Source organism: Triturus cristatus, chromosome 3_2 (genome assembly GCF_964204655.1).
Source record: "Triturus cristatus chromosome 3_2, aTriCri1.1, whole genome shotgun sequence".
NCBI classification, from domain to species: Eukaryota; Metazoa; Chordata; class Amphibia; order Caudata; family Salamandridae; genus Triturus; species Triturus cristatus.
Genome location: NC_140584.1, coordinates 110,733,396 through 110,756,867, shown reverse-complemented (window position 1 = coordinate 110,756,867; position 23,472 = coordinate 110,733,396). Strand labels below are relative to the sequence as shown.

Here is a 23,472-nt window from a genome sequence, read left to right as displayed (position 1 = left end):
CACACCTGCAGACTCCTGGAGAAGAACCGACAAACTGCAAGACACACGTAATCTTCTAGACATACAAGAACACCATGTCCAAATACCACCAACGCATCAGTAGCACTGAATGGAGCTTCATCCACAACATAATAATTGCATACTCCACCACCTCCAAAGACCTCTTCACGTCATCCATGAATTCACCAAGACCACCAGATAAGCCACAGACAACGCCATCCTGGACATGTCTCAATCTGAATTTCCAAGCAACCACAGCACCGAGGCCTCTCTACTTGCTGCCCCAGACAACATCCACACTCTCCTCGACCAAGGCCACACTGCAGCCCTGATTCTACTTGACCTGTCAGCAGCATTCTACACCGTCTCCCAACGCACACTAGCGGGCAGACTACGTGACGCAGGCATACAAGGAACCACCCTTGACTTTATCCAATCATTCATCACTGGCAGAAGCCAAGGGTACAGACTGCCACCCATCCTCTCAGAACCCACAAATATTCACATGTGTAGTGCCCCAGGGATCATTGCTGAGCCCAACACTCTTCAATGTCCACATGGCTCCCCTCACCGCCATCGTCCAACAGCACAGCCTCAGCATAGTATCCTACGCCAAGGTAACCCAGCTCATTCGCTCCCTCACCAAGGAGCCCACCACCACCAGACTCAACTACTAGGAAGGGATGCAGGAAGTTGCAAACTGGATGAGCAACATCTGCATGAGACTCTACGCGGAGAGGACATAAGTTGTCATCCTTGGAAACACCCATGCGGCATGTAACAGCACCTGGTGGCACACTGCCCTTGGCATACCCACAACCCACACGGACCACGCAAGAGACCTGGGCACTGTACTCAAATCCTCCCTCTCCATGTACCAACAGGTCACCGCCATCACATCCAGCTACTTCAACACCCTCCACATCCTCTGTAAAAGCTCCCAAAATATCCCCCCAATCCAAAAATACAGTCACCAATGCACTAATTTACATCAGACTGGGATACGCCCTCTGCGCCTTCATGGTACAGTCTCTGCTCCACAATCTCTTGACTATGCAAAACACCACCACCACACTTGGGCTTGTGTTCACACTTTCCTCATAGGTCCTAACCCTCTATCACACCTACTTGGTTCCCACCTCTCCCAGCATTTGCAGATGTGTGATGGAGGGGCAGGACCTTGGATGGAAGTTTGTTTACAAGGCTACCCCCAGTGACTGCAGTCCCTTGGGTTCTTGTGTATGGTGGGTGGACATTTTTCAAGGCATGTTGTATGACATTTGCTACATGTGCATTCTTACATTTGGGTGCTACATGATTGTGGACTTGATGCGTGTGGTGCGTTCAGTTGGTACTTTCCAACAAGCAGTCCATTTCCATTTGTGCCATTCTCAAACCGCTGGTTGATGATGGACTGCGGGAAGATGTAGGATTCATGTACACTCCCTGGAAACTTGGCTACAATATTGGTGAACCAGCCATGGTGGTCCACGATTGCCTGCAGGTTCATGGAGTGTGTGTGCTTCCTGTTCCGATAAATGTGTGCAGTGTCCACAGGAGGCACAAGTAGGACATGGGTGCAGTCAATTGCCCCCAACACATGAGGAAAGCCAGCAATGGCATAGAAGCCTTGTTTGGTGTCAAGCTGTTCTTGCGCAGTGTTGGGGAAGCGTAGGTGCTGTGGCATCAGGCTGATGATGGCATCCAAGACATTTGGGAGGAACCTTGAAAAGGATGACTAGGAGACTCCCCCAACTCTGGCAGTGGTTGGTTGGAAGAAACCTGAGGCCAACATGTGCAGCACTGCTAGAAGCTTCGTCTGCGGAGGGATGTTGGTGCAACACTGTGATGGTGCCTGCAGCCTGGGGATATCTGGGTCAATATGCAGAGGATGAAGGACCTTTTCAGCCTGTAGTGGGCTATCACATCCTCTGGTGTTAGGTCTATCAGGGTGATGCGTTGACAATAGACCTGCTGTCTTCTTTGGCGCTGCCTCTGTGGTGGTCCTGTGGGCGGAGGCGGGAGCGGTGGTTGTTGTGGTCCTCTTGGTGTTCCAAGCTGAATGAGTAGTACCTCCATGGCATCAGTAGGTTGTCAAATGTGGTTCTGGGCTACTCTCCCTTATATCCAGTTTTGTATTCTCAATTTTTAAGACCACCTTTTTTCTGGTCATAGACACCAGCCGCTAACTGGCCTTAGCAGCTGTTTTTTTAACGTGTCGCCGGCCCCAGTGATCATTGTACATATTGCGAAGTGGGGTTAGCGCCGATCTTTACACAGGAACGCCTACCTTGCATCCCATTTTCGTTAGCTATCGCTAACAGAAGTGGCAAACTGAAAAACGGATGATATCGCTAGTAAACTGTTGCCAACCGCGTTTAGCGCCAACTTGTACATAAGACAATAAAAAAAAACAGTAGCGTCAGCGGCGTTAACTCCTTGTACATATGCCCCCATGTTTTTTAAAAAAGGAAGAAGGGATAATATTTGGTGACATAAATAATTCAAATAAAACTGATATGCATACAACATTTCAATAGTATCCAACTGCCCCAGAAGTACAAAAATAGGGTATTCCATTTGCCAGATAAAGTTTAAATTCTACTTGTTAGATTAGGCTTTGAATTTACAATATCTTGAATAAATTAAATGAATCACAAAGCTAAGTATTTTATTTTTGAGGGGTTCCATGAGAAATCTGATTGTTGAAACATATGTCTAAAACACAATTTATTTAGTGGTAAGATCTCACATTTGTCCATGTTAAGTGTATACCCTGAAAAATGTGAAAATAATTGAACCTCCTGTAGAAGAAAGGTTCAGATAGTAACCTTGGGATTAGAAACATATAAAAAAAATAACATTTGCATAGACTGAAATATTTAGGTGGAAATCGTTATGTTTAATAAACCCTTTGATGTTATTGTTCTGTCTAATCTTAGAGAGGAAGGGTTCGAACCCTAAAATAAATAATAAAGGGATTAGATAGATAACATCCTCCAGATAAAGAAAAAGGTGTTAAAATCAAAACAATTAAAAAGACAGATGCTTTCGGAGAAGAATAAAGTATCAAATATATTTAAGAATCTTTGGTCCAAAACCAACCAACACAGAGTATAAAAATAACATTCCAGTCCATTCTGTCAAATGCTTTCTCTGAGTCTTGCTCAATTTGTGCTAAAAGATCTTGTTTCAGAACATATTAGGCAATAATGTTAAAATATACCCTAGAAGCCATTCATTTTGATTCAACAAAGCCTGTTTGCTGTTTACCTAGTAGCTTAGGACGAAGAGGATCCAAATGTAGGGCAATACGGTTTGCAAATATTTTATATTTAACGTTCACTAATTATGTTGGCTTAAAATTTTACAATACCGATGATTTTTACCCACTTTTGTAATTATACAAATTGATACATCTTGAAAAGAGCTTTGGGAGAAACCAGCATCTAAACATTTGCTATGAAAAAGGACAACTTTGGGACAAAGTGTGAGGAGCAATCAACATAATTAAAATGTGACTGAAAAAGCATCAGCACCAGGTGTTTGATACATTTTTAAAGTTTAAGAGCCTTCAAAATCTCCTTGATAAATATTTTCTCTTTGTAAACACTGAAATCAATTGCTGATCAAAATAATTTAGTAATGGAATTAAGATAATTGATAACATCTTGTTGATTAGGTTCATTTTCTGGCGGGTATAAGTTTTCATATAAACACAAAAAATCTCGAAGTCTTAGAAGGAAAAACAATTTGAATCTGTATGTATAAAATCTATTTTTGCCCATTCCTTTTTAGTTTCGAGTAATTAGCTAATATTGTACCATATTTATTCGGCCATCATAATATTTAGCACTGGAAGTTAATAAAAAAGTAGAAGCTAATTCAGTGGACGTTTTATTAAATTACATTTTCACCATCACTAAGCTTTGCCGTATCCTCGAGGAATAGGTAGTATAATAAAAGGAATGTTCTAGGTCATTAATCTAATCTGTAATATATTGTAGATACTTCTGTGAGAAGCATTTCTTTCATGCCAACATCTCTTGCAGAATCTTTAAATGCATCCTAAATAGTTTAGAAGGAAATTTTTTTTTTTTTTTTTTTTTTTTTTTTGAAACCGTTTATTACATCCATAAAAAGGTTACAGTTATGGGCCTACAACCGCACGGCCGGCCGCTAGAGCATCACAAATATAGTACACACAGACAGTAAAAGTCTCTCAGCGGTGCACAGTAGAAACACAGGAGTAATCAACGGTGCAGGCCTCACGGCGTCCTGCCACAGAGTACGGTTTCATTTTAAAGACTAACAACAACAACAAAAACCACAACCGCAAGGCAACCCAAGATTCAAGGTGACAACACTTGCTCCATAGTGGGGGATCCAGAGTGGCAGGAAAGATCTGAAGAGGGGGATGGGAGGAGATCAGGGACTGGGGGGCCGCGTGCCCGCGGCCGAGCAAGGGGGTCCAGCTAGGGAGACGGAGCAGGCGAGGCAGCCGGCAGCTGTGGCGGCTCACAAATGCCCCCACGGTAGGCGTTCCAGGGGCCCCAGAGTTTCACCCACGCCCCAGGCTTACCCCTCGCCACATACACCACCTTTTCACGGAACATACACCAATCCATGTGCTCTTTCCAGGCCGACACCGCAGGGGGCCTCTGGGATCCCCACAATTGAGCAATATCACGTTTCGCTATCATGTATCCCAGAGTCACCCACCGCGTCTGCGGAGCCAAATAGTCATTCGGTTCCCATACATTCAACAAGCACCTCCTCGCTTCAGGCAGCAGCGCTACACGCGTGACCACACGCAGGACCTCATGCACACCACGCCAGAATCGCTCCACCTTCGGGCACTCCCACAGTATATGCATAAAAGTCGCCAACGCACCACAGCCACGCTTACACAGTCCGTCCACGGCATAACCCATACGTAGAAGCCGTGGCCCCGTCACGTAGACCCGGTGAAGGATCTTGAGCTGGACGAAACGAAGGCGAGCCGGGATGGCCACCTCTTTTGGAGAGGCCACCGCGGACATCCAATCCTCGTCGTCCAGCTCCAGCCCGTCGGCCACCCAAGCTTCGCGCAGACTAGTCAACAGGCACGATCTATCATTAATCAGCTTCTTATATATGAGGGAGATCGTGCTGTCCGGGACATGGCCATCTAGCACTCTGTCCTCCAGGGGGGAAGACTCCGGAATGGATGCAACATCCGGGAAGACGGAGCCCAGCGCATGGCGGACTTGTAGGTACCGAAAGTACTCACTGCCCTGCAGCTGGAACTCCGCCTGCAGCGTCTCAAAAGTTTTGAATCCCCCCCTCGTCCAGAGATCCCCCACTGTGCTGATTCCGATCGTGTCCCACTTCTCGAAGCCCTTTGATGTTCACAGGGAGCCCAGCCTCTCGGAGGCATACAGTGGAGACGCCCGGGTCAAACGGTCCTTCCACCCCATAGCTGCATTTGCCGCGTGCCAAACCCGCACCATGACACGCGTCGGTCCCGTCAGACGGGAGTCGGGCGCGCCAGAGTACAGTGCTCGATTGTAATCGCCACCGGGAAGGAGCATCTTGTCCATCTCGAATGCCGGGTTCAGGGCGGGCCCGTAAAGGCCATGATTAATTGCAGCTAGCTGGGAGGCCCAGTAATACCGTTTAATGTCCGGGAGGGCGACCCCTCCATCGTACCACGGGAGCGTCAGTTTAGCCAGAGCAATACGCGGCCTCCCGTCCCAGAACAGGCGCCGCTGAAGGCCCTCCACCTCACGAAAGTAGCTTGCCGGGACCATGTCCATAGTGTTCTGGAGGGCATAGAGGAAGCGCGGCAAGGACATCATTTTAAACAAGGCCGCTCGACCGAGCGGCGAGAGCGGGAGACGCCGCCAGCGCACCACATCCTCCCTCAAACGCTGGAGAGGGGGCAGCAGATTCCGCTCATAGCGGGCCTCCGGGTCAAGAGTGATATATATACCCAAGTACCGGAAACCCTGGGAGGTAATCTGGATCGGGCAGTCCCGCGGCAGGACCGGAGCCTCCCCGGAGAGTACGTAGACACAGGATTTCGCCCAGTTAATGACTAGGCCTGAGTTGCGACCGAAGGAGCGCAGCACATCAACTAGGACGATCAGGGACTTGCGCGGGGAGGCGAGATACAAAAGGATATCGTCCGCGTAGAGGGACACACGGTCCTCGTGCTCGGGGGTCCAGCGGAGACCCCGGATGGAAGGGTGCCACCGCAGCCACTCCGCCAGGGGCTCCAGGGCCAGGGCAAACAGAAGAGGCGACAGGGGACAACCCTGTCGCGTGCCCCGTCCCAGCGCGAACGGGGTCGACACACGCCCGTTCACCACCACCTGCGCCATTGGGCCCGAATATAGTAATTTGACCCAGCTGATGAAACCCGGGCCGAACCCAAACTTCGCGAGCATCGCCCAGAGATATGGCCATTCGAGCGTATCAAACGCCATGGTGGCGTCCAAGGACGCCAAGATGGCTGGCTCCCGCACAAATGGAACACGCGCAAGCACGCCGTGCAAGCGCCGTAGATTAAGCGCCGTGTTGCGGTGCGGGATAAAGCCCGATTGGTCTTGGTGGACCAAATCGCCCACCACGCCAACCAACCGGTTAGCCAACACCTTGGCGAGGATTTTGGGCTCCGCGTTCAAAAGCGAAATCGGCCGATAGGATGTGACCCGTTCACGGGGCTTTCCCTCCTTATGGATCACCACAATTGTAGCCAGACGCTGGTCCGGCGGGAGGGAGCCCTGCGAGTGAGCCGCGAGGAACATCGCACGCAGGTGGGGCGCCAGCACATCCGGGCGTAGCTTATATAGCTCAATGGGAATGCCATTGGGGCCCATGGCCTTGCCAGATGAAATCGAGCGAATAGCTGAGGCAATTTCGCCCGAGGTGGGGGGGACGTCCAGCGAGTCTCTGTCTTCCGCCGTAAGGGAGGGGAGTGCAATATCCTGAAGCAGGGCAAAGGAGTCCGCTTCCGAACAGGAAGAAACAGGGGAGTAGACTCCGCGGAAATAATCCGCGAAACAGGAGACAATGGCTTCCGGCTCCGTGGCACACGCACCATCCACGCTCTCAATCAAAGGCACCACTCGGCTCGCTCTCTCTCTCTTATCCAACCACGCAATCAATTTACCGGCCTTATCACCCACATCGTACAAGCGCCCCTGCTGCTCTCTACCAAGGCCCCTGGCCGCCTCCGTGACGAGGGCCCGGTAGGCCGCCTGCTTTAACTGCAGAACATGTAACTTGGCGTCTGTTACCCCGTTCTCCAGGTCACCCTCCAATTCCGCAATCTCGGCCTCCACCCGGGTCACCTCCTCCCGCTCGCGCCGCCGGGCATTGGCAATAAAGGAGAGGGCCTCCCCTCTAAGAACCACTTTGAAAGCCTCCCATAGGGAGAGGGCAGATGGGACCGACCCCTCATTCTCCTCAAAATAGCGCTGCAAGGATGTGATCAAGTCTGCACGAATGGAGGGGTCGCGCAGATACCAGGCGTTAATCGGGGCCACCCTGCCATCCCCCCTCGGGATGACATCGAAATGCAACAACAATGGGGAGTGGTCTGAAATACCCCGTGCCAGATGGCGCACCTCTCCCACCCTCCCCGCATGGGCCGCTGGGACAAGGATGTAATCAAGCCGCGAGAGACTGCCATGGGCCCCCGAGTGGAAGGTGTATTGTTGCAATACGGGATGCTTTAGGCGCCAACAATCCACCAGGCCCAGTGTGTCTAACAGGCCAGGCAGCCACGCCTGTGCCCGAGGGAGGTCCCTAGGGGGATGGCGATCCATAGATCCAGATACAACCGCATTAAAGTCCCCTCCCACCACCAAGAGGCCACTCGGAAGTTCCAGAAGGAGGCGCCCCAGGTCCGCAAATGTAGTGGCCTGTAGCCCAGGCGGGACGTACACCGACACAAAACTGAACACTCTACCCTCCATACGTCCCGCCAGAGCAGTGTAACGTCCCCTCTCATCGTGGTGCACCTCATCAATCTCCAGCGGGAGCGAGTTCCTAATCATAATACCCACCCCCCGCGAGCCCGAGGTGAAGCCAGAGTGGGCCGCCAAACGATATCCCCTCCGATTCATTGCATGAAAGGTGTTACCTATAAGGTGCGTCTCTTGCAGAAAGACAACATCTGGTGAAATACGTTTTAAATACTGCAGGACCACACCACGCTTAATCCTATCCCCCAGACCGTTAACATTCCATGACAACACCGTCAAGTCCCTACCCCCCATCATACGTCGAAACAATCGGTCGTCCCCCACCGAGCAGTCTAAAGACAACAAAACAGCTGCAGGATTGCCTTGCGGTACAAACAAACAACACACCCCCCCCACCCCCCGGTCCCAACAAAACTCCCCCCTCCCTGCACCCCTGCATGAGCCCAGACAGCCCCCCCAAAGTGCAGTGTGCCTGTCGCCCCATAGCTAAATACTAACTAGTCCCCCAGAGGAGGAGGGAAGCCCCCAGCAGGCCCCACACGACCTCCATGGGAGGGGAACCTACAGAAGCAGTATGTGGTGAAGGAACAATGTCCCGAGCAAGGCAATACAGTCATCCCTCAATTCTGATCCAGCGGGCCCTCCTCGCCAGCCGCGCTCCCCCCACCCCCCCGGCCCCGATCCCCAGGCAAGGCGTCCAACCAGTCCCCAGCCGCCTCGGGCCGGTCGAAGAAGTGCGTGCGACCATCCACCTCCACCCGCAGCTTAGCCGGGAAGAGCATTGAGTACTTAAGATTTAGGTCCCTTAAACGACGTTTGACGCCAATAAAGCTCTGCCGCTGCTTCTGGACCGCCGGAGTAAAGTCTGGGTAGAAGTTGACGTCCATGTTGTCCAACCTGACCGGTCCCTGTTGCCTGGAGGTCTGGAGGATGGCATCTCGGTCCCGAAAATTAAAGATTCGGGCAATAAGGGGCCGTGGCGGGGCACCGGTCTTAGGGCGGCCCCCGGGGACGCGGTGGGCACGTTCCACCGCAAAAAACTTACTCAGCCCCCGGGGCTGGAGGTGGGTCAGGATCAAGTCTTCCACGAAGAGGTCCGCCGCCTCCGCCTCACGTCCCTCCGGCACACCAATAATGCGGATATTATTCCTCCGGGCGCGACCCTCGGAATCCTCCAGTCGCCGGTCCATCAGGGCGCTCGCCTGGCCAAGCCGGCGCACCTCCTTCTGGAGGGCCACCACGTCAGTCGTGAGGCTCGTTGTGGTGTGGGTCAGGGAGTCGACTCGGTCATTCGTTTTTGACAAGTCCGCCCTCACAAGTCCCACATCCACCAGGACCGAGTCAATTTTCTGCGACAAGGTGTCAAAACGCTGGTCCACTGAGGCCTTCAGTTCAGCGATGGCGCCCATGACGTCCCGGAGGGTTAGATCCACTGGATGGGCGGGTGCCTCCGTCGGGCCCACCGGGGATGACCGCGTTGTCTCCGGAGAACCCCTTTGGAGCGTGTAGCGGTCCATACTATTGGCCTGGTGCGCCGTACCACGGCGGGTCGTCTTCACCTTCGCCCGGTCGCCATCTTGTTTGGTGGCCATGCTGGCCCTTCCACCGTCGCGCCAAGATCTCCAAACGGGCCGTCACACCAGATCACGGGTGTCAAGGGGGGGCGACCACAGAGCTGCGGGTCGATCCACCGCAGGCGGGTCAGCTGGGCACCGGGACAAGGCAACACCACCGCACCCCGCTCCGCAGCCCGACCTCGCCAGAGAGCAAGGAGGGCGCAAAAGCGAAAGTGAAAGTGCGGGGTACGCGAGTCGCCCAGCCCCGCTCGCCGCTGTTATTCACCTTGTCCCCGGATCACGCCACTACTCCAATCCGGGGGGCCGGCGAGGAGAAGGCCGCAATCTTCAGGCGATGTTCCCACCGGTGTTCGGGGTCCGATTCGAGCCCAAAAAACGGGTAATGCCTCAGCTCGGGTTCCCCGACACAGTCCCCTTAACAAGGACAGGATATTTCCAGGATTTATTCAGGAGGTCGCGGAGGTCCACGGGAGCCTCGCACCTACGCGGCCATCTTGGTTGCGCGCTAGGCTCCTCCCTAGAAGGAAATTTTAGCTTAAGAATTTCAGTAAAAAAAACTCATCTATAAAGGAATATACAAAATTAGAATCATTTAAAAGCACAATATTGAACCTCCACCTCCCACATTTTATTACAAATAAATTCAAGATCCAGGGAGATAGCAACAGGGGCATGGCAGTAAATAACAATAGCTCCAATTTCCGCATTTAGGGGCTCATTACGATGTCGGTTGGAAAGCCTCGACCGACAGTCGGATTCCCTAGACCGTGTTGGGACCCATTATAATTCTCGTGGTCGGAAGGGAAATTCCAAATCGGTTCCAACTGGGAGTTGGAGAATCCAAGTTGGGCGAAGCTGATTCGTACAGCTCAACGGACAGCGTTTTCTATGACCGATTATGATGTCGGATTCTAACAGCCTTTCTGACTCGGTCTGTCTGACACGAGAAGACTATCAGAAACTGACTTTGGGAGCCCCTAGCAAGCCCCCCTTCATCCTGAGTCCTCTGGTTTGGGGTTGAGGGGGCACCCAAGGACCCCCCTATAAAACCATGCACAGTGTGGCAGACACCATGGGGTGCCTGCAACAGGGTGCAAGGTTTTCCGCAGGCACCCATTTTCCCCATAGGAGCCTTCCTGTTCGGTCAGAACACAGGCTCCCATTGTAGTCAATGGGAGTTCTTCTGAACGGTGTTTGGAAGCATCATAATCAGTCGGGCGGAATCGCCAACCGCGAATCGGTCTGAACCGAATCCGACAGGCAGTCGGGCGTTTTATTTTCTGACCGACATCGTAATGAGGCCCTAAGAATGAATTGAGATAGGGTCTGTGTTGGACTTGCCTCTTTTTGGCTACAGTTCCCTAAACGTTTTGCTTTCGCCCTAGACCTTTTATCTGGCATGGTGTTGCCAACTTAGGTGCTTTGGGCACTTTGCCACTGCTGATCAGTGTCAAAGTGCAAGTGCTCCCTGTGTAAAGTGTAATGGTAATTGGTTGTCCATGATTGGTATGGTTGCCTTACTAGTGAAGTTCCTAGTAAAGTGCACTATGTGTGCCAGGGCTGGTAATGCAAATGCTACTAGTGGGCCTGCAGCACTAATTGTGCCACCCACACAAGTAGCCTTAAAGAGAGAACTCAGGTCTGCTACTGCAGTGCCTGCGCACAGTTTGTTAAACTGCCATGTTGTCCTGACAAGTGCACCCACTTGCCAGGCCTTACCCTTCCCTTTCTATGGACATCAGACACCCCTATGGTAGGCCCAAGGTACCCTCTGGGCAGGGTGCAGTGTATGTTAAAGGTAGGACATGTACTGAGGTGTGCACCATGTCCTGACAGTGAAATACTCTCCATTTCGTTTTTCACTGTTGAAAGGCTATTTTGCCCGCAGGACAGAATGGGGAGGCTGTGTAATATGTTTGCATCCTATCTTCCCAAAGGCTTAAGATGGAGAGGTGAAGTTTAGTGTGCCTGAACTCACATTTCAATAACACCTCTATTTGTGAAGGTGGTTTTTGCATTGTGTGTTTAGAAACCACTCTTTTAGAAGTGGCTGGTTTTTGTGCTCTAACATTTCTGTGTGTCTCTGCCTGGTTGTGGATTGACTGTCTAGATCTGAAAGTGATAGGATCTGGGGAATGTCTTGATCCAGGGGAGGAGGTGAGACAGCAACAGGCTGACCTGCATCTGGAGTGTAGGGGGAGGAGTAGCCCCTGGAGGTGAAGAGGCTTGAGCTGCCACCATAAAACAATGGCTCCATCCCCTGCTGAGTGATTAAGGATCCAGACCCCCACTATCAAAGGAAGAAGGTGTCACTGGCAGGGAGACACCCAGAACTAGTTTGGACAGGGGTCAGTGCCCCCTGAACACAAAGACTTCAAAGACTTTGAGGGGTATAACTATGAGAGCTGAGACCCCTGAACATTGGATTGATCAAGACTGAAAAGGATTGAAACTACTTTGTGGTCAAGAAGAACCTCTGCCATGGAAGAAACAGCTGAAGAGACTGAAGGAAAGGACTGACCCTTGCTGTGTGTTCGGGGCTGGCCTGCAGTTTGCTGATTTAACCAAGGAGAGGCTAAGGGACTTTGCTGTGTGCTTTGTCCCCCTGCTTGAAAGGACTTTGCTGTGTGCTGTGTCCTGAAGTAACTTGTCCCCAAGGGCCAGAGGAGAGCTGGCTCCCTGTTGTGGAAACAAAGGAACACAAAAGTTTCCAGGTGTGTCTCAGCGACACTGTGAGCGTGTTCTTTTTCCAGCCTGTGACCTTCGTAATAATTGCCCTGCGATCGTGTGCACCTGGAGTCCAAGTGAGTCTCAGTGACGCTGTGTGCATGTGCTTTGTGCAGCCTGAGACCTTCGCGAGGATTGCCCTGTTATCGTGCACACCTGGAATCCAAGTGAGTCTCAGCGACTCTGTGTGTGTGTGCTTCTTGCAGCCTGAGACCTTCGTGAGGATTGCCCTGTGATCGTGCACACCCGAAGCTCAAGGGAATCTCAGCGACGCTGTGTGCGTGTGCCCTGTTGCAGCCTGAGATCTTCGTTATCGCCACTGCCCGGAATTCACAAAGTCGCATCGGAGGCCCAAGTCCCGAGAACGGGAGAGGAGAGTGAGGTCGCACCCCCCAGATAACCTGTGTCGCCTCCTCGGGCGGGGTGCGGTCTTGGAGAGAGACGCTCTCGGCCTCTTCCATTCATGAAGTGCAAGCCTCTGCCTAAGCTCGTATCACGGCCCTTACGTGCCTAAGAGGGGCTGTACTGGGGCCGGTGTGCAGAGCTGCACTTTTGGTTTACACCATACCCGTGTTGAGGTTATATATTGGCAGAAGCTGACCGCGAGTCAGTTCGAGTGGCGGAGAGACCGCCTAAAGCACCGTGAACGGTGCTGGAGTGTATTACGCATTGCATTCTTTCTGCACTACGAACTACCTGATTGTTGCATTACGGATTGCAATATTTCTGCATTACGAACTGCCTGATTAGTGTATTACGCATTGCATTATTTCTGCATTACGAACTACCTGATTGTTGCATTATGCATTGCATTATTTCAGCATTACGAACTACCTGAATGTTGCGTTACACATTGCATTATCTCTGCATTATGAGCTGCCTAATTGTTGTGTTACACATTGCATTATTTTGGCATTACGAGCTGCTTGATTGTTGCATAACGAACTGCATTATTTTTACATTGCGAAGTGCCTGATTCTTGCATTACGAACTGCATAGCATTGCATTAGGATTGCATTGGATCATCCAGAATTGCTCATTAATATCACGAGAACCTGCAAGGGCTGGCTGGCCTAATACCCGGCCAAGAGGAATATCACAAATACGCATATGTTGGATTTATAGCGTATCGTCTCATCGTATATCTGTTTATATAAACATATACTTGTTTTTATGAAACTCATGTGGGGTCTATTTGTGGTGTCATCATTGGGTTACTGAGAGCGGGGTTGCAAATACTTTACACACTTGCCTTGAAGATAAGCTTGCCTGCTCGTGCCAAGCTACCGAGGGGGTGAGCAGGGGCTATCTGAGAAGGTGTCCTTCCTTTCCCTGATGTGGATGCAAGGGTCCTTATTTGGCCTAAGGTACCTACCTCAGCCAACTAGAGACCCCCAGTTCTAACAGTCAGCCTTAAAAATAAATAGTAAATTCTTGATTGGGAATCATGCTAAGGTGAGAAAAAGTAAATTGCTTAGTTTGCAGATTACAAATACTCCAAGCATCTACAAGCAATTATTGCTTGATAGCACAGCAAAAACGTTTCTGCATAGTATTAACTATAAATTTAGCTTTCAAATGCCTGTCAATAAAAGAAGCATATACTTGATTGCAGACCCTGCACAAAATAAATTACTCATCAGGGTAATTCATTAGTACATTTGCAAAATTTCACAAACAAAATAATTGTGAGACCATAGACATCAATATTAGAGACAGGGTTTTAATGACATTTAGTTTTACATTAGCCCGTCTATCAAGTTCATCCAAGTCACGAGATAATAATGTAGTTTCTAAATATTTATTACATAGAATGATTGTTCCATTTATTTTATTATATGCAGGTGAAGTAAAAACATGACAACCCAACCCAACTTTTTTTAAACTTCACAGTTTCATATAAGGATAAATGAGTGTCTTGATGAAGAACAATTTGAGGATTAAACCTTACAAAATGTGTGAGCACCTTTTGTCTTTTGATAGGCAACCAAGCCCTTTAACATCCCAAGAAAATACTGTAAAGTAAATAACTGTATACAATGCATATATGAAAAATTTCTACAACACTGTATGTATTAAGCAAATATGAATCATAAGAAATACCAAGAGTTACAAAAATTATAGAAATAGTATTAAACAATTGATAATAAACAAAAGCTAAAAAAACCAAAAAAGAAATAAAAAGAACAAAAGTAAAGAAAAAAAATGGAAAACAAATCAAACAAATAAAATTGTTACACATACCTGCATGAGACACAGGGAGAAGTGAGGGAATGGTGAGACCACAAACAAAACAAAAATGACACAGCTTCACTCCAGAGAAACACCAGTGCCATAACACTTAGGGAATACTGGTCAAATAGCTGGAAGATGGATCTAAAACCGAATGAATATGAAAAGAGTATTAGATGGTGAATATCAACAAATTATGCAGCATTGTCAATATTGAAAAAACAACCAATATAGAGCGATATATTTACACAAAATGAGTTTTGGTGGTATCCATATCTTCTCCTTTGCACTAATACAGAAATTTCAGTAAGTTAGCTGGATCATCATAAGTAGTTCTTATATGTGACCTTAAATAGTCAAGGATGTATTAAACCAAATATAGCATCAAGAGTCTTCAGTGCAAGAGACATGTCTAAAAATTGCTTTCTACTATCAGCTGTTGCTTTGGAAACATCCTTTGAAAAGAATAGAGTATTACCAGACCATACAATGTTTTTATTTGATTTGACATTGGAAAGAACTTTGAGTAAATCTGTGAATTCCAAAAATAAAATGATTACACCTCTATGCTTAGAGAGAGTAGAAGCATAAGTAGGTTTAGGCCTCAGTCTGTGAACCCCTAAGTGTTAAACTGAACTTTATCCAAACCAAGGGGGTCATTACAATGGCGGACGGACTTAAGTCCATCCACCATGGTCACGGGGATTGGGACCGGCCGCCTAAATGGCGGCGGTCCCGCAAGTGCAATTATAATGTGACCACTACTGTGGTGGTCGCATTGTGCATGTTTACTATTGCGGCGGGTGATGCTGGCTGCAGCACCCGCATCAATGGTAAAAATGCAAGTTTTGCATTTCCCTGCACTATGTGGCAGGCACCACGCGGTGCCTGCCACACGGTGCAATGAAATGTTGGAGGGCAACATAGGTGTCCCCCCAGAGCAAAACTGGAGTGCCCCTGCTTAAGTGGGGCCCGCTGCAGGCCCCCAAGGTACATCCCCGCCAGCCTGTGAATGGAAGTTGAACCGCCATACACAGGCTGGCGGGATGCAGCATCCTAATCTGGCGGACGGTGCCTGCTAGGCACCACCACTATTTTGTGGATGCGGGGAGGGTCCAACAGGCAATCGTAATGATTGCCTGTGTCGGACCTGTGGCGGACGGACTTCCAGTCTGACAGCAATCTGCCCGCCATCCTTATCTCGTGGGTGGATAATGGCCACACGATGGCGGTGAATCCACCACCGGCAGGCTGCTGGTGACGGATTCACCGCAATTATAATGACCCCCCAAGTATTTTTGGTAGGAATGAATGAAGAAATTACATAGGATCCAAACCCTCAGTACCCCTGGAAGACCATTTGTTCTCGAATTATTGTGCCTGTTTCTGTTTTTAAGATCTTCAGACTGTTTCTTTAGAAGATTAATTTCCCTTTGCATTGACTGTATTTTGGTTGTAGTGTCTTGCAAATCACTAGTTCCCTGTTCAACTTCTTAAACTCATTTGTCCGTAAAAGACTATTTATATTCCAAAGACTGAAGTCTCTTATTCATTTCTGCGATGTAGGGTTTAAGTGCCCTAATCTCCTCTAATAACAAATACATGGATGTTGTAGGTGATGCCTTACAAGCTGATGGCGGATCTAATTTTGGCCTCTTTATTATATTAGCATTGGAGGTTAAGGCAATTTGGATATATGTGCAGCTTTAGCGGTAAACCATTGCGGAATGATCCAGTATTTTCTCAAAATCAACCACTGATACAGATTTAGCTGATTTACCACTAAGCCTTTATTTCCTTGTTTTACCCATGCAAAGAGGTATGCTCAAATGAAATATGGAGGTAACACTATTACTATAGAAGAACAAGCAGAACCCCACTCCCACTCCAAGAAAAGTAGGTCACCATATATGCATAAACAGAATGCCTCATATGTAGAAAGCACCCAAAGCAAGTGCAAGGTCAGAAAGAAATAAATATCTTGAGGCAATAACTGTCACATAATATGGTCACCACACGGAGAAGAAATACAATGTTAGTGCGCATGTCAGAATTCATTGAAGAGCACAGGAAGGTCATTCACAATTGCACTACATTCATTAGAAAAAATTAGACATCTTTAAATCTATTGTAAAGCGAATTATCGCAAAGAAAAAAGTTGTGCGCACTACCGAAATGGTAGGCACGACTAAAGAGGAAAAATGTTGGAAAATAAAGATGCATTTAAAAAGGAAACATAAATAAGATAGTAATCAACATACGCAGGCTGCCGAGTAGAAATATTTGCCAGTTCCTGAAAGTGTATTAACAAGCAGTATTTGACAGTTTTGCAAATAAAGACCTCGATGCCTTTCAGAGCTCTATTAACCAATGGTCATCTTGTTTTGGCATCAACCCACATTCTCTTTCACATACGTTTCTGAACCTGCATTGTGCTTTATTGAACATTAGTTGTATGCTAATTCTTTGCCAAAGTACAAAAAATCTGCATTTTAGTTGTCTTTTAGGTGTGTAGTGCACTCCTGCATTTCTTTTCTTTATAGAGAAAAACCCCTTTTTTCATGTTTATGTTTTCCTTGGCATTCTAAACATTTTGAGCAATTCTTTATATTATATTGGCTGTGAAAGGCGCCTTACACACTATTTGTTTCTTATTAAAATGTCACAATTTGATGAACGTATGTCTGTGTATGATGTTCCATTTTTCTTTCCTTTGGTAATCTGTGCGAGGACAATGGCTAAATATCTTTCTATTGTTAAGTTTGCAGCTTAAAATTGTACAAAAGAAAAAATAATTACTGAATAATGCTTGATATAATTTGGTGCTACTCTCAAGTACTGCTATTTGCATATTTGTGATACAACGTTAAGTTTAACATTCTTATACTGTTGTGCTTATTCTATATTTTGTCCTATAGGTCAGTTGTCATCTATCCTGGGATTCTTGAGTTATTGATACCCAGCCAACCATGGGACAGCAAAATGATGTGGACCCTTGTGATCTTCTCCTGGGCCATGAACATGTATCTGATTTTGAGATGAAATTCTGGATAAAGATCACATTAACTGTGTTGTACAGCCTTATCCTATTAGCTGGAGTACTGGGCAACAGTATTACCATCCAGACATGCAAGATACTACAGAAAAAAGGCTACATGCAGAAAGGCGTGACAGATCATATGATCAGTTTGGCATGCTCTGATTTACTGGTCATCCTGTTGGGGATGCCTGTAGAGCTGTATTCAGTCATCTGGTATCCTTTCTCCACAACCCTTGGGAACATCACATGCAAAGCCTACTGCTTCCTCTTTGAAGCCTGTAGTTACACTACCGTCTTTCATGTGGCCACCCTGAGCTTTGAGCGGTACATCGCCATCTGTCACCCTTTCAAGTTCAAGTCCATTTCAGGAACCTGCACAGTCAAGCTGATGATCTGTTTCGCCTGGTTCACGTCTGTCTGTGTTGCACTGCCATTTATTTTTGCGATGGGGGCTGAGTATCCCTTGGAACCGGTTACCAACTACAAAGGTGTTCACAACTGTAGCAGGCCCAGTACGTATCATCTGAACCATGGAGGTCCACAATCAAATGTGACTCTTTGCACCCCCATCTCCTCCAAATGGGTGGTTTTCCAGTCCAGTATCTTCTGTGCCTTTGTGGTTTACATTTTAATTTTGGGGTCAGTGGCTTTCATGTGTCGTAATATGATGAACGTCCTTATGGCTTCCAGGAAGGGTACAGTGACTGTGAAGGGTTCAAAAGGGAATAACATGGAATGCATGACCAAAACTTCAAGTTCAGAAGCCAAGTCATCTCGAAAACAGACAATAGTATTCCTAGGTAAGTTTCCAAGTTACTCGATCTTTTTTGTTCTTGATGATGCTGTCATTACTGAATCATAGGAATGTGGATTGAGGTGCAGAATTTGTATATCTGATTTTAGAAAGGTAGAAAGCTTTGTAGTGATGAAACCTTTTAGTTTTCATTGTGTATCTTTTGCAGGATCATTATGGATGTTGATAGCGTATCAGGTTATAATCTGTCTTCTGATGCTACAGACACTGCTCTAAATGTAAGCTCCTGTAGGATTCAGATCACCTCTTTTAAGCAGAACTTGGTATAACCCAAAGTGCTTATCAAAATTCAGCAAAGAAATGGTGCCCTCCTCATATACTGTTCAAATTTCAGATTTTGTATTTAAAGACAAATATTTTGTTTAATAAAAACTGAATATGGGCGCACTATAGCACTATAGCACTATATGGGATCACTTATTTCTTGTAGCTAGCTATAGCAAAAGAATTTGGAGCCTCCTACACAAAATCAGTGGGGCCTGCAATTGCTCTATACAAAGGGAAAGTTAGAGCATCAATCATATATGGGGCGGAGATATGGGGTTACGATAATTTATCGCCCCTAGTCAAAGCCCAAAATAAGTTTTTACGTTCATTGACCGCCCTCCCCCAGTCAACACCCATTCAGCCTTTATTGCTAGACATGGGGTGTAGGGCGTTTGACGCTGATGCTAGGTATAGACCCCTCTCCTACTGGAGAAGATTGTGGACTACCCCTGAACTTTTATCCTATGCCAATGCAATCTGGTATATTAAGGAACTTGACACGCAAAGGAGAATAGTTTGGCTCCAATATATTAGAAATGGCCTGTTTGACATGGGGCTGGGCCATTTGTGGTTGAATCCTAGGGGTAATCAATTTCCCAGTAAACTAGATTATAAAGCTCTATATTGGGAATCCTGGTCACGGAAACTTTGGTCCAAGACAAATAGTAGTTCACTAACTGGCCTTGTTTTGGACCATAAGTACCTAAGTAGCTTCAAACTTTACTGGAATTTTATCCCTAGAGTAGGGGACCGCAAACTATATCATCAGTTTAGAGTTGGGTCTCTCCCACTTAATTCCTTTAGTCACAAGTGGAAGGGTGGAGCTGACAGGTACTGCCCCACTTGTATTACACAGGAAGAGTCTATTGCTCATGTTCTGTTTGCGTGCCCAGCTTTTGCTCTTCCTAGGCAAATATGGCTTAAGGCGATTTGCTCAAATTTAGGCACCAGATCACATAAAACAGCAATGCGTATCTTGAGAACTAACACCCGAGAGGACATAGTTATTGCTCTGGCTACATTTTTAAGTTGGTCCTGGGCTATTCGCAGGGTCTTAGTTAATAGGACTAACCCTTAGTCTCTTAAGTTTCAGAATTTATATGTACTTACGCCCTGTTATTTTTAGTTTTATTCATTTTATTCTTTTATTAAACTTGGAAGATTGCTACGTTATGTTATTGGTTTTAGTATGACCTCTAGGGCTGGACCCTTTTCGAGGTTTCTTTTTTCCTTTTTTCTTTTATTATTTCGTCTCACATATACTCTTTATCCTTTTATTGTAGTGTATCTTTCATGATGTAACAATCGAATAAAGATTTGTTGAATTGAATTGAATTTCTTGTAGTGCAGAGGTATGCACACCATCTTCTGAGTCTGAGACATGTTATGAATTGTAAATACACCTAATGACAAAGAGCTCTCTCTAGCAGCATGGACTATAGACGGTCTTAATAACTCACAGAAGGCTAAATGGGCACTGGTTTACATAGGTACTGTAGAACATAACAAATTGATGGCTTGAATGCTTGAATTGATCTCAGCCACTGGCAATCGCTCTCGGCTGCATTTCGGTCCATTGTTTCCTACTAACTATACCATTCTAGAGAGAGACCTGGCACATACAATTCATCTTTGTCCTCTTCCAATGGGACAGTTCAGTCTGAAATGCGAAACCTTGTCCACTCTAGATGGGAACCGAGGCATCCCATGGCCATACGCTGAACTTTGTAAAGTTTTGAGTGCCCAGTTGTTGGTCCCATGCTCACTGCGCCACAGGACCTCACTCTATATCACACTGCCAAGGCCTAAGTATGCTGAAACTGGTTTGGAGTTGCTTATAGTTCTCTCTGGAGGGGATTCAGCTTGGCAGTTTGGGCTGCACTGTTCCTACTGGAGCAGTCCAAGACTGATTTCCATATGGCTGGTGTTTGTGGGATAGTGAGTGAAAAACAATAGGATGCGGTTCTGAGTGATCGCCAGTGGCTGAGATTATTTGAAGCATTTCTTGCATCATTTTGTTTTTTGTTACTCCATACATATGGAGCAGACATACTAATGCTACAAGAGATGCACTTCAACCGGGGCAAACATTTTTGATGCTTGAAAAACACCATACATTACATCAACTATATATTAAAAGACACTTTTATACAGGTAATAATCCGAGCTATACCAATTGCAATATAATGAAAACTATTTTCTAAAACAAATTAAGCACAAGCTGCCGTCTGAGAATCACATATTTACCAATACAGGTTTTAAAATATTTTTGTGACAAATTCATGAAAAATGGACAATCAATTATTCAATGATTGACATATTGACAATCAATATTCTCCTTTTAAATTGCACATAACTGTGCAACGTAGAACCAGGGATAACAACCTACATGCAGCTTTAATATCTCACAACGTAACCAAGAGTCGGGTATTAGAAACGAATATGGAAACATATTTTCACTTCCCAATGATGTAAATGTAAATACAATTGTTGATTTATTTACTATATATTCATAATCCAGCTTGGGAGACAACCGAAATGTGCATATTCTTACAGTTTTCTTCAATGGAAAGGATTCCCATAATTCAATGTTACCATAAATTCATGGTTGACTCTTCAATTGCTAAGAACCCTAACTAACAATCAAGCTCACTTCCTTTCACTGCCCAAAACTTCCTTCCAGCAGAGATACGAGTTTTTTGATACGTGATCGCTGGAGGCCAATTTATAGATATATCGAAAAAGGCGGACTCTCACCAGTTCGACCCAGGAAGTGAGCTTTAATTCTTGACCAATTTCCTGTATTGTTGAACTATGTGGAAGATTAAAAATACGTTTCCAGCATACATTTTTGATATTTGCCTAAACATCATCTCTAACAAGAGATATTACCTCGGATCGCTAAAGGGCCATTTCAGGGTCTTTTAATATCAGCAGCCTTTATTAAAGTAAAAAGCAAGATTCCTCCATACCTGCAGCTCAATTTTACTAAACAGCTCAACGTTCATGAGGCTCCAATCTTTACAGCTCTCAGGTGATCTATCAGTTTAATGCTCTACTAAATAACATGCCCATATACCTCTAAGACTCTACTTCCTTCACTTTGGCATTATTTAAAGCCTAAGAATAGTTTGTTATTTTCTTACCAAAAATACATATTTTTGTTTTTTCAATATTTACAGTCATAACATTTGTTGTACAATATTCAGTTTACATTGGAGTCCCACCTCTGTATAATACAGAAGGATACAATTGTCTGCATAGAGCAGAAACACGGTGTAGACCCCTCCCATCTTCATTGAAAATGACCTTGTTCCTAGTTATGTATCTGCTAGATGCGTCTAATAAATCCAAAGATAAAAACAGGAAGCCAGCACACATTGGTCGCAGACCATTTTGTATATCTATTCATTTAGACAGCCGACCGGACCATTAGAGCTCTACCTGGGATCAATTACATGAGGGTAAATCCTTCATTAGAGAAAGTAGACACTGTAGAATTTGCCATAGTTCCAATTTTTCATCACATGGCCTCTATCCACTCAATTAAAAGCTGCCACAAAGTTTTTGATTTAGCTCCATTGACTGACACACTAAAGCCCTTAACGCAATCCACGCCTTTGATTGAAACAGCAAAATCTTTGCAAAAAAACTGTAAATAGTGCCAGTTAATCTTATGAATAGATGGTTTTGTTCATAGACCTCACAGAATGAATTGTGAACACTTTTTTTTTTTCTTTTAATTTTCAAAAACCTTTATTGACTTGTAAGAATTGTAGAGGGCAAACCGTCTACCATCAATGCAGCAGTGAGAGGACTCTGCCTGACAGTTGGGCAGTCAGGTTATCACATACACAGCCACTGAGCCGACATCCCGAAGGACTGGCGGCGTCTCAATAATACAGCATATACAAAAGCCCAATCATGAACAAAGCTTCGATTGGAGATTGCACTAGTCCCCAGTCTATGACTCTGTCTACGGTTATGAATTCGAAGCTTAATAGTATCCTCCGGTGCCTGCACTCCTGGCTTAGACCTGTAAATTCTAATCTGAGCACTAACCCCAACCAACCACCCCACCCACCGTACGCTGGCTGTCTCCATCCGTCTCCCATCCCCATGCACACTGGGCCGCAGCCCGATAGTCTATGCGCAACCATCGGCGGCACCCTCCCGCAAGCAGTCCGCATACAACCTTGCATTAGCCATTCACCCCCTGAATTACCCCTCTTTGGCGTCCTGTTCCGGTCTGATAAACGCCCGTCCACACTCTCTATGTGCGAGCATCCGTCCCAACAATCACTCCAGAGTCCCTCACAATCACACGCCCCCAGAGTCCTGATCGTGTCCCGTGCCACCCTCGTCCAAAGTGCGCGCATTGGGTTCCTCGCTGTGTGCCTCCCCCTGGCCAGCCGTCTCAGTGACCCTGGTAGTCAAATATGTACTGTACAGCCCCCAGAAGTTCTTGGGGCGACTTTTCGGCTGTAGCAATTCACTGTACGTCTCCGCCTGTGTGCTGCAGTACAGCATATCGCTGGCCCATCGCTTCCTAGTGGGAAGTGGCCCTCTCATCCAACATATCGCCACAACTCGTCTAGCTATTAATAGCGCTATATCCGTCAGGCGCCGCAGTGCCAGTGGGAGCGGCCTGGAGTACCCCAGCAACGCCAACGATGGGTCGGGTAGCATCTCTGTTCCCAAAATCTGGCTCAGTTCCTGGAATACCTCCGTCCAGAACTTAGCAATTCCCGGGCAGTACCAGGCCATATGCATGAAGTCCGCCACGAGGAAGTGACAACGTTCACACTCCGCTGTTTGGCGGAGCCCGTACCTATGCAATCT

The 23,472-nt window shown here is 46.7% G+C and overlaps 1 protein-coding gene across 1 annotated transcript in view; it reads left to right on the top strand.

Moving 5' to 3' along the window:
- The window catches only part of GPR39 (G protein-coupled receptor 39), a 215,390-nt gene that overhangs the window by 17,004 nt on the left and 174,914 nt on the right, over window positions 1-23,472 (top strand). Inside the window, exon 2 of the mRNA XM_085647002.1 lies at window positions 17,428-18,349. Coding sequence (XP_085503128.1) covers window positions 17,479-18,349 — 871 coding nt within the window. The 5' untranslated portion in view covers window positions 17,428-17,478. The remainder of the gene's footprint in view (window positions 1-17,427; window positions 18,350-23,472) is intronic.